This window comes from Hoplias malabaricus, chromosome 9 (genome assembly GCF_029633855.1).
Source record: "Hoplias malabaricus isolate fHopMal1 chromosome 9, fHopMal1.hap1, whole genome shotgun sequence".
NCBI classification, from domain to species: Eukaryota; Metazoa; Chordata; class Actinopteri; order Characiformes; family Erythrinidae; genus Hoplias; species Hoplias malabaricus.
The window spans coordinates 39,613,675-39,626,128 of NC_089808.1; the positions used below are offsets into that span (position 1 = coordinate 39,613,675).

General features: G+C 44.9%; 1 protein-coding gene across 4 annotated transcripts in view; it reads right to left on the reverse strand.

Annotated features, from left to right (window-relative positions):
• The window catches only part of astn1 (astrotactin 1), a 411,265-nt gene that overhangs the window by 24,250 nt on the left and 374,561 nt on the right, over nucleotides 1-12,454 (reverse strand). For all 4 annotated transcript variants that reach the window (XM_066680749.1, XM_066680748.1, XM_066680747.1 and 1 more), the window contains 2 exons: nucleotides 4,992-5,092; nucleotides 4,201-4,384 (listed from right to left, as the gene is read on the reverse strand). In XM_066680749.1, coding sequence (XP_066536846.1) covers nucleotides 4,201-4,384; nucleotides 4,992-5,092 — 285 coding nt within the window. The remainder of the gene's footprint in view (nucleotides 1-4,200; nucleotides 4,385-4,991; nucleotides 5,093-12,454) is intronic.

Genomic DNA, 12,454 nt, shown 5'->3' on the forward strand with positions numbered 1-12,454 from the left:
CTCTTTAAACTCCTTCGTACACTTCTACAACTCTCTACACTCCTCCGTACACCTCTACAACTCTCTAAACTCCTCCGTACACCTCTACAACTCTTTAAACTCCTCCGTACACCTCGACAACTCTCTAAGCTCCCCCGTACACCTGTACAACTCTCTAAACTCCTCCGTACACCTGTACAACTCTCTAATCTCCTCCTTACACCTCTACAACTCTCTAAACTCCTCCGCACACCTCTACAACTCTCTGAACTCCTCTGTACACCTCTACAACTCTCTAATCTCCTCCTTACACCTCTACAACTCTCTAAACTCCTCCGTACACCTCTACAACTCTCTAAACTCCTCCGTACACCTCTACAACTCTCTACACTCCTCCGTACACCTCTACAACTCTCTAAACTCCTCCGTACACCTCTACAACTCTCTAAACTCCTCCGTACACCTCTACAACTCTCTAATATCCTCCGTACACCTCTACAACTCTCTACACTCCTCCGTACACCTCTACAACTCTCTAAACTCCTCCGTACACCTCTACAACTCTCTAAACTCCTCCGTACACCTCTACAACTCTCTACACTCCTCCGTACACCTCTACAACTCTCTAAACTCCTCCGTACACCTCTACAACTCTCTAAACTCCTCCGTACACCTCTACAACTCTCTAATATCCTCCGTACACCTCTACAACTCTCTACACTCCTCCGTACACCTCTACAACTCTCTAAACTCCTCCGTACACTTCTACAACTCTCTAAACTCTTCCGTACACCTCTAAAACCCTCTAAACTCCTCCGTACACCTCTACAATTCTCTACACTCCTCCGTACACCTCTACAACTCTCTAAACTCCTCTGTACATCTATACAACTCTCTACATCTCTCTACACTCCTCTGTATATCTCTACATCTCTCTACACTCCTCTGTACACCTCTACAACTCTTTAAACTCCTCCGTACACCTCGACAACTCTCTAAACTCCTCCGTACACCTGTACAACTCTCTAAACTCCTCCGTACACCTCTACAACTCTCTAATCTCCTCCTTACACCTCTACAACTCTCTAAACTCCTCCGCACACCTCTACAACTCTCTAAACTCCTCTGTACACCTCTACAACTCTCTAATCTCCTCCTTACACCTCTACAACTCTCTAAACTCCTCCGTACACCTCTACAACTCTCTAAACTCTTCCGTACACCTCTACAACTCTCTAAACTCCTCCGCACACCTCTACAACTCTCTAAACTCCTCTGTACACCTCTACAACTCTCTAATCTCCTCCTTACACCTCTACAACTCTCTAAACTCCTCCGTACACCTCTACAACTCTCTAAACTCTTCCGTACACCTCTACAACTCTCTACACTCCTCCGTACACCTCTAAAACCCTCTAAACTCCTCCGTACACCTCTACAACTCTCTAAACTCCTCCGTACACCTCTACAACTCTCTAAACTCCTCCATACACTTCTACAACTCTCTACACTCCTCCGTACACCTCTACAACTCTCTACACTCCTCCGTACACCTCTACAACTCTCTAATCTCCTCCGTACACCTCTACAACTCTCTACACTCCTCCGTACACCTCTACAACTCTCTAAACTCCTCCGTACACTTCTACAACTCTCTAAACTCTTCCGTACACCTCTAAAACCCTCTAAACTCCTCCGTACACCTCTACAACTCTCTAAACTCCTCCGTACACCTCTACAACTCTTTAAACTCCTCCGTACACTTCTACAACTCTCTACACTCCTCCGTACACCTCTACAACTCTCTAAACTCCTCCGTACACCTCTAAAACCCTCTAAACTCCTCCGTACACCTCTACAACTCTCTAAACTCCTCAGTACACCTCTACAACTCTTTAAACTCCTCCGTACACTTCTACAACTCTCTACACTCCTCCGTACACCTCTACAACTCTCTAAACTCCTCCGTACACCTCTAAAACCCTCTAAACTCCTCCGTACACCTCTACAACTCTCTAATCTCCTCCGTACACCTCTACAACTCTCTAAACTCCTCCGTACACCTCTACAACTCTCTACACTCCTCCGTACACCTCTACAACTCTCTAAACTCCTCCGTACACCTCTACAACTCTCTAAACTCCTCCGTACACCTCTACAACTCTCTAAACTCCTCCGTACACCTCTACAACTCTCTAAACTCCTCCGTACACCTCTACAACTCTCTAAACTCCTCCGTACACTTCTACAACTCTCTACACTCCTCCGTACACCTCTACAACTCTCTAAACTCCTCCGTACACCTCTACAACTCTCTAATCTCCTCCGTACACCTCTAAAACTCTGTACACTCCTCCGTACACCTCTAAAACTCTCTAAACTCTTCCGTACACCTCTAAAACCCTCTAAACTACTCCGTACACCTCTACAACTCTCTAAACACCTCTGTACACCTCTACAACTCTCTACACTCCTCTATACACCTCTGCGCAGGATTAGAAAGATGCCTGTATGATCGTCAGCTTTCCATTTACTCACATTAGTCATTTTTCTGGTAAAACACACACGGAGATGAATCAGGGATACGTTTTATTGAATCAGGGATTCTGAGTTGATCATTTTTGGCCCCTGCTGAAGCGAGCGTGTTCATCGTGTTTGTGTAGTCTGAGTGATTTGTAATGGAGCTGCACAGAAGCCAAGTGGTTAACTTCTCCAGCCTGGAGACGATTAAAAATATCATTTTAATTCAGGCTGAGGCTTCGGGTCTCCAGAGGTCACCCTGTCCAAACGCTCATGACTGAACTCACCTGCCTCTGCTGTGCATCTCTGTGGAAATACGCAGGGTTTAATGTCAAACACATGGCAGTGTTTATAAAGCGTTTAGTTTAGCTTCAGTTCCTAAAACCCTAGCCCAGTGGCTTGTGTAAACCCGCTTTAAAGGTCCTGCGTATTTGTGGTCAGACTGAAGCCACACAGGTCATTCTTAACTGTGGATTAATCCGTTTGATTTAATTGAACGTGATCTTAATTAACACAGAGGCACTCTTTGGGAACTGTGGTGGGTTACTGTGGCTTTAGAGTGTAATGAAATCAGCTCTGGTTCATGTAAAGATTGAGAGGATTTCATGGAGAAGAGAAAGTCTGATTCCCAAACACCAATAAAGGGCTGACATTCGGTTTCACGGCCAGAGGCAAACAATAAAAAAAAGTAACTGCACGCACCACGCTGTGTTCTTTCTGCTTCTCCAGGAACACCAGAGAGAGTCTGATTTTATCCTTCCACATTCTTAATACACAATGACTGTGTGTGTGTGTGTGTGTGTGTGACTGACTGGGTGAGTGTTTGATTGACTGGACGAGTGTGTGATTGACTGGACGAGTGTGTGATTGACTGGACGAGTGTGTGAGTGACTGGGCGAGTGTGTGAGTGACTGGGTGAGTGTGTGATTGACTGGGTGAGTGTGTGAGTGACTGGGTGAGTGTGTGAGTGACTGGATGAGTGTGTGAGTGACTGGGTGAGTGTGTGAGTGACTGGGTGAGTGTGTGAGTGACTGGGTGAGTGTGTGAGTGACTGGATGAGTGTGTGACTGACTGGATGAGTGTGTGACTGACTGGATGAGTGTGTGACTGACTGGATGAGTGTGTGAGTGACTGGATGAGTGTGTGAGTGACTGGATGAGTGTGTGAGTGACTGGATGAGTGTGTGAGTGACTGGATGAGTGTACTTCTGCCTTGTGATTCTGCATAGGTTCTGGGCTCATGAAGTGGTTACAGAGAATTGTTGAATGGATGAATAGACTGGATAATGTTTTGGCGGCTGAACACTAGTTTTAAATCAGATGTCTTATTGCCTCTTATGTCTTAACTTCAAAACGTCTGTGGACACAGGTCAATGATCATTACACTCCTCAGATTCCTGTACCCACACATCGCCTAAACATAGCGAAATCTATTTAAGTGCGAAGTGTTCATATCAGTCACGTTCCTCATGATTCACAAAGGTCTAATCCTTTTCTGGAAGCTGATTTTACTCCCAACCCTCATTACTTCACCTGATAAAGATGGTGATGGAGTTGGTGATTTAGAATAACAATATACAGCATGTGTTGTCTTTACACTGTTTCATTTTGATTTACAAATCCCTGCGGTCTGTTTAAATTTACAATGTGTAATTACTTTGTACGTCTAGAGAAAGAGAGAGAGGGAGGCAGGGAGTCAGACCTGGGTCCGAGCTCGTCCTCACAGCGCCAGGTGAACTCCCCGAAGCTCTCGTAGCGCTGGTTGTAATGGTAGAGGACGCGGTGCAGCGTGGGAGAGCCCAGGTCCATCAGCGTGTTGTAGGCCGTCTGCTGCTCCTTCCCGCTGGTGTAGCCGTTAAACAGGTTGTAGATCTTATCTGCTATTTCTGAAACAGAGAGAACTCTGGATAAGTGCTGAACGCATGAATCACAAGAGTTACAGTCTCAAACGGTTCTTATTTGTTGGTAGAACTCGACACGTTCTACGAGACACAGCTGTTTCTCTGTAGATAAAAACCCTCCGTCTTCATCGTGGTATAAATATCGAAAAACATAACTTTTCAATGAAGGATGACTCATTTGACATCCGTATAATGGTGAGATTATTTCCCCTTTCCAGTATTGAGTTACCATTCTGCAGATCGACAGTTGACTCCAGTGGAAATGTAAAGGATTGATGGATTTGTACTTTCCTTTCAGTTACTTCCACTCAGGGAATGAATGAGTGACAGTGCCACTTCTACAGTACATTTCACAGATGCCCAGGGCTCATCTACATGGGAATGTTCATCAGGATGTTCTTAAAAACGAAGGATTTTGGCCTGGAATCGAAGAGACCACCTTGGGTCATACTTCTGTATCAGTGGAACCCAGCAACTGGATTCAAGCCTCTGCTCTAGTGTCTCCACCCCTTTAGGTCAGAACCAGCTCTAGGTTTAAAGCTATAGTACACGACGACACTGATTTGTCATGGCAGGATTTGAAAGAATGTACCCTGTGCTTTGACGTCGTCCACGGCTGGACACGGGGTCTTGATGGTGACCTCGCTGGGGCTGGAGCGCCGACCTGTGTTGTCCACCGCCCACAGTCTAAACCTGCACCAAACACAAGAGACAGATGCACTTATCAAACACTGTATATACTTCATCACCCCTCACAGCCAGTGAATTCAGCTATTTTTCAGCAACTGTTGCACACACATGCTTTTGAAATGATACGAGGTGCTGTGGAGCACTGATTGACTGTGTACTGAGTGTACTGTGTACTGTGTACTGAGAGGGGGGGGCAAGGAACAGAGCTTTCTCCTCCCTCAATATCCACGGCAAGGCACAGTAACTCTATCCCAGCATGGAGAACTCTTTCTGTTTACGCTTGAGTTAAATGTGAACAGGATCTGGCTCTGAACACCTCTGAATGAGCAGCACCGAGCCACAGGTTTAAATTGAGTCCCAAGATTGACAGTCATTGTAAGCTGTAGCAGTTTTAGTGGCTGGTAGCCGAGTGGACCAGCAGCAGGCTCCGTAGGTCGCCAGTCACAGCCAGTGAACATTGAGGACACGCTCCCTCCGGCCATCATCAGGAAAAGCCCCAGAAAAGCAGCATGGGAACGCGCTTCTCATCTGAATCACCATCAGCTAGCACCAATGTTAGCAAACACTCCCTCTGGCTACATCAGCGACAGCAGCAACAGCCACAGCAGGACACCAATCACGGCGGCAGCAGGCTCCACGGACCACAGTCCACAGCGAAGACAGCCAGGCACCTGCCGAACTGTGGTAATGGAAACAGCTTCCACGGTCAGCAGGCCCAGCGGTTAGCATCAGAGATAGCAAACAGCTAACCTCCAGGCAGCGACAGAGAAAACCAGACCCCCTGGTTATAGCTAAGAGCACAAACAGACACAAATTAAACAAAAACAAAAAAACCCACCAATGAGACACGGGCAGAAGCGGCCGTCACCAGACGTCAGACAGACATTCCTTTTATGGCATTACTCAAACAACCCTTTGTAGCACCTTTCTTTTTAAGAATGCATATTAAATATTGAATTCCCACTTCCTTACACAGTCACTTCCACACTTTAAAATGTCATTTTATATGCCATCGTTCAAATGAAACATCACCGGATTTGATTGAATCTGGCCGTGGGAGCCTCAGCGAGGTCGCTGAGACCCGTGTTGATGATTAGCTCTGGAGGAACAGGAGGGAGCTCCACCACTCCACAGAACACAGTTCCACTGTTCCACAGCCCGTTGCAGGGTGGATTTACACCTCTCTAACCCACACTTGGCTTTGGGCATGGTGACACGGGGGTGTTACTGTGGTGGGGTGGGGATAAGGGGGTGTTCTACAAACACACTCAGAGTGGCTAGATGCAGGAGATCTGACCTGTGTCTCCCTGAAGAAGTGGAGCAGCTCGTTCACACTAAGTTGAATTATATCTCCATCTAGTGGAGGAGAATATAAACAACCACCAGCCGAGACGTCCCTGCAGTGGGACATTTCAGAGGAGAAGACATCTGTCCACATTATGTGAGGACACCTCTTAGAACTGATTTTGTCCACTGTAGTGAGGTGCACCCGTATGTCCACTGTAATCTGCACACACAGCTAGGAGACTCTGTGGAGCATCCCAGATGTATAACATCACCATCCTCAATGCCAAGTGTGGGCTAGAGGGGTATATCAAGCCCCGCCACATTGGGCTGTGGAGCAGAAGACCTGGGTTTCCTGTAGTGATGGGTCAATATCCAGAACCAGTACCGCTGAGGTGAGGTGAGGAGTGATTGTGATCCAGAACTAGTCATCCACAACCAGCTCCTGTCCCCATCAACTATCTTACGGCTGCCATCAAATCCACACAGCAGTGTTCCAACACAACAGATGGAGGATTTCTGCATGAATCCAGCACACCTCACATTTGGAGTCCATCAGATAATGAGACTAAGTTGCAGATGCAAGTCAGAATGCAACATCACCACCATGCATGTGTGCGTGTGTGTGTGTGTGTGTGTGTATGTGTGTGTGTGTGTGTGTGTGTTTATGCATTATACATCCACTTCCATCACAAGAATGACCTCAAGTGAACTGCATCATCGTCATGAATGAAACTGAACTACTGTCACTTATTCCATACATCCATCTCTCTCTCTCTCTCTCTCTCACACACACACACACACACACACACACACACACTCCATCAGAGTGGAGAAGATGGTCATCACCTAGAGCCTTTGAAACTGCGGTTTACAGCAGAGCTCTGTTCTTCTGTTCCCTTATTGATGACATTTATAATTTTCAATTTTAATAAAGCACTATTCCTTCATTTCCTTTTTTCTTACATTCATTCATTCGTTCATTCATGAATCAGTCCACATGTGTGTGTGTGTGTGATTGAGAGATTGTGTGTATGAGTGACCGGTGTGTATGAGTGTGAGAAACTGTCCACATGTGTCTGTGTGTGTCTGTGTGTGTGTGTGTGTGTGTGTGTGTGACTGGGTGAGTATGTGAAACCCTCCACTGGTGTGTGTGTGTGTGAGTGAGTGACTGGGTGAGTGTGAGAAACTGTCCACAGGAGTGTGTATATGTGTATGTGTGTGTGTGTGTGTGAATGAGTGACTGCATGAGTGTGAGTGACTGGGTGAGTGTGAGAAACTGTCCACAGGGGTGTTTGTGTGTGTGTGTGTGTGTGTGTGTGTGAGTGACAGGGTGAGTATGTGAAACCCTCCATGTGTGTGTGTGTGTGAGTGACTGAATGAGTGTGTGAATCTGTGCACAGGTGTGTGTGTGTGTGTGAGAGAGAGAGTGAGTGAGTGGGTGAGTGTATTTTTCCATATATACTCTGGACCTATGGTGACACGTAACTGAACGAAGCATTAACAGAAAAGGAAAGAATGAATAACATAGAAAATATACAACTAACAATGTGTGTGTTTTTAATTCATTTATTGGATTAGTTCTGCATTCTTGAGATTGAGAAATTTAAAATGTATAAAGCACTATCTACAAACGGGAAAACATTCTGTTACCCGTAAGTGACAGACTCTAGGCTGTGAGCGATTTATCGAGTGATCATTGTTATCGGCCCATATTAAAGTTCCAGAAACTTATCTGTTGATGGAAATTCTGCGCAAAACTCACTGAAATCATCTTTTTTAAAGGCCAGAGGACACAGAGGGGACAAACACCAAAGAACCAGGACCTTCTGGAGCCTGCTGTTGTGTTCAGAGCTGCTGAATAAAACGCACTGGTGTGAACGAGGAGATAATGTTCTAGGGTCTGTCATCAATCAAACCCAGGTACGACGCGCCAATATTGCATCATGTATGGCTGAGACATCACCTCAGACAGGGCCTCTCTCCCTGAACACACACACACACACACGAACTTTCATGTGCCCTTCACGTCAGCTTTTAGAGGCACATTGATCTTTCAATTTCTGTTTCTGCGATCATCATTAAGCTCTGCCTTTTAAGCCGTTCCAAAGAACGCAGCACTTCCCCAGCTGTCTGAGAGGAGTCCCCCCACCTACAGACCAACGAACAGCAAAGCACCAGCAGCAAACTTTCCCCAACACCGCTCAGACTGCTCATAATGAGATAACTATGAGAACATCATGCGATTACTGAACCTATTTCCTGAACCCCGAACATTGAGGATATCTGAGCAAACATTTTAATGATATACTATGATCTATGTGGGGAGATCAGCGCTTCCATTCCTGGTGATGCCTCCGCCGTTCTGAGCCAGGACGGTCAGGTTCTGGTAGGTCAGAACGACACTCTCTCCCTCCATCAATTGGGGTCATGCTAATCTGGGCATCTGTTAGCTGCCATAAAAGATCTGGGCAGCAGCAAAAAGAGGCTGTAATTGTTTGCACACGTCTTAAAGGAAGTTGTGTAAAAGCCAATAAAAACACTCCTCCTTTAGAGTAAGGAGGTAAGTGTCATGAAAACTCCTCGGACTGTCAGGTTGGGACATTCTGCAGGACTCGTTACACACTCCGCCGCCAGAAAATGACATCACGCACCACACCGACGTCCCCATTACCAAATATACACAGGGCGAAGAGGAACTTCTGAGGACGGACAGAGACTAAGACCTGCCAACACCTAGTGTCAGAGAGTTAGCATTATCCCCCGGGTGAGATTCTCCTGATAGAGGAGTCCTGGCGAGCGCATGTTCATGCTGCGGAGACCAAAATATATCAGAGCTCCCTGTGTGCTCCACAACTCCCATCACTGTAGATATGATGCACTAGGTTTTCTGTCCTGCTGGGGGTGCTGTGTTTGCTCCAGAGCGAGTGACAGAGAGAGAGAGTTGATTCAGAGCGGAGTTTGGAGCGAATTTTAAATTTCAGCCTCTTTCCAGATGTTTTTGCTTGTGTCTTATTCCACGGGCTGATAACATTCTTAGTTTCAAGCAGATGTTATTTATCAATCTGTGACAATTCTGCAGATTATTTCTTCAAAGCCTCTGTCACTGGATAAACTCATTAACATCAAGCAACAGGGTCCATAAATAGCTACTTATAAAGTGTACGTAAAGTCATGTTAGATACCAGGACTAGATTTAAGGTGGTATCAGGTCTTGATCATTTTTCAGGCGAATGATAGGCAGGAAGTGGTTCAGACTGTTTTGCTCCAATCATTCTCACATTCCCATTTTCTCATTGTCTCATTTGCTCTTCACACCCAGCTCCGCACTCGGCCAAGAGTGAGCTTAGACACATGTGGAGCAAACAACACCCAGATAAGCTCCACGAAAAAGCAGGAGCACCTTTAATCCAAGGAGCGTCAGCGCTCCACATTATGAAGGGAATAGGAGAGAACAGAGGGATACGGATGTTGAGTTATTTGGATATTCACTTTCTGTGTTGGGTGTTACGCTAGAGTCGTGTTGTTGACACTGAGCTCCAGGAGCCAAAGGAGCTCTCAGTGATTAACCTGTTCTCTCTGTATTAGTGCCACACACTTGGATACAGTGGACTTTTAGAGTCATATATATACTCTGAGAATTAGAGTCAAAATAATTCAGAGCATAAAGTCAGACTATTTAGAGAAACACTGTGTGGATGATTATCTACGATAACATTCAGACCGACTGCAGTCTGTGCGCCATAGAGTGAAGTTAACAGAATTATTTATTATACACTTCCTCTCCCCCTAGATCCATCATTTTCATCATCATTCTAACTGTATCCTGTTTAACCCTCTTCTGAATAAATGAGTTCTTGCACCGAGTCAGCGTTCAAACACTAATCACATTCTGGTCCTAATGTGACAGAGGACTGAGTGTTTATTCCTGAAATCTATACAATGTTGTGGATTCCTCAAATACACCGCAAAGCATTGTGTCTGCCTCATTATTTTTTTTCCAGAGAAATATTCTGACTTTATTCTCTGATTTATTCTGACTTTAATCTCGTAATTATTTTCAATTCTTGTCAGTGCCGTGGCCCTAAAACTGCTTCGTACTTTGAGACCAGAGCATTCGGTGCGTGTATAAGCACGTAATACTCTGATCTTAATGTGATTTCTGCAGTTATCTGGTTATTTAAGTGATTGTGTAAGAACCAAGTAAGGTCTAGAAATCAAATGGAGAACTCCATTTAAAAGAGTTGTGTTTTAGCTCTGTCTGATCTCTCGGTGCATGTTCACTCGTTCCCTAATTACGTTCTCTGCAGGTGCACCGTAACGTAACTGCACAGAGAGTAGAGCTGTCTCTGACATATATTCTGAAGTCCTCTCACCTTTCGGTACATGACAATTCAACACGTACCGCTCTGTCCTCACCATCAACAAAAACAAGTAAAGCTTGTCTCCGTTTCAGCAGCAGTGTGGAGAAAGCTGTGAGAAGAGCAGCAGTGCGGAAGACTAGGAGTCATAAATAATGCAGATCCTGATTTGCAGGTAAAGTGCGCCCACATTTTTCCAAAAATCCACAGCAGGAAGTTGATGTGAAGCATTTCTACGATATCGTTGGCTGTTGCAAAGCAGATTGAACTTATTTAAACTCATTTATGTGTTTTCTCATTATTATTATTATTATTATTATCGTTACACTTATATAGCGTCTTTCTAGACACACAAGGACGCTTTACAATCTACACTGCTCATTATCTGATTTCCCAAGTGCATGTAAACACCTTGATTTGATTACTCACAAAATCTGATTACGTGCCATTATCAGATTATTAAAGGCATGTAATCAAACAGGTTTTGGATTAGGAATTCCTACCTTGTATGGTCATTGTCCACTCTCTCAGCTGCACTGTCAACACAGGTGCACTTTGGAGTTCTACAGTTACACACTGTAGTCCTATTGTGTCTCTGCATACTTTCCTACCCCAATTCACCCTGTTCTTCAGCGCTCAGGACCCCCACAGAGCAGGTGTGATGTGGTGGTGGATCATTCTCAGCGCTGCAGTGACACTGACGTGGTGGTGGTGTGTTAGTGTGTGTTGTGCTGGTGTAGAGTGGATCAGACACAGCAGTAGCTGCTTGAGTTTTTAAACCCCTCAGTGTCTGGACTGAGAACAGTCCGACCAAAAACATCATGTAGAGCAACAGCAAGACTACAGTTTGTAAATGTAGAGTTACATAGTGCTCCAGTGTGGTCAGCGGAGCTGATAAAGTGAGTACCCAGAAGCACCTGGTGAAAAGAATGTTGAATGTAATAGAAGAACCTTTATTTATGTGAATACTTCCTATTTATATAATGTATGATACACCTCTAACTACAATATTTCCTAGACTTTGCAGAACGGTCAGCCTCTATTACTACGGCGACTCCTGTGGTTTATATGGGATCAGGTTTGCGACCAAAAGACTCAAACAAAAATGTTTGAACATCTAACAAAAAGCAAAAAAACATCTCTAATTTGAAACGTAAACTTGTAAAAACCGATCGCTGATCAGAACTCTGAACTGTGGGCTGCAGAAACACTGCCTGCTCTCTCGCTCACACTGCCTGACTTCTGTGTGCACTGCTTGAACTTCTGTTTGCAGTTCTGACACAAACCACATGGGTGGGATTCTTCAGGAATGCATCCCCACTGGTTAATGAGGTTCTGAGTGACAGCTCAGTGCCCAGACAGTGAGTTTTCTCTCTCTCACATTATTATTATTATTATTATTATTATTACATTTAAAAGGTTTTGATTCAATGGATTTGGGGGTTTAGTAAAAAACAGCATTATTAAATACCCATTAAAAACACCCCTAGCAAACACATTTTCCACAGGTCAATGCCTCAAATGACACTTCTGAGAAACTGAAACCAGACGTTGTGAGACATGGCGAGAGCTCATAACAGCATGGCTATGATGCCGTTCTATCGTATGCACATATATAAAACATACAGGTATTTTGTAGTTTGACGGATATGAAAGGTGGCCCAGCGAGCGTGTAGTTCACGTGGTTATTTTACTGGGCATCTGTCGTATCACTGTGTTT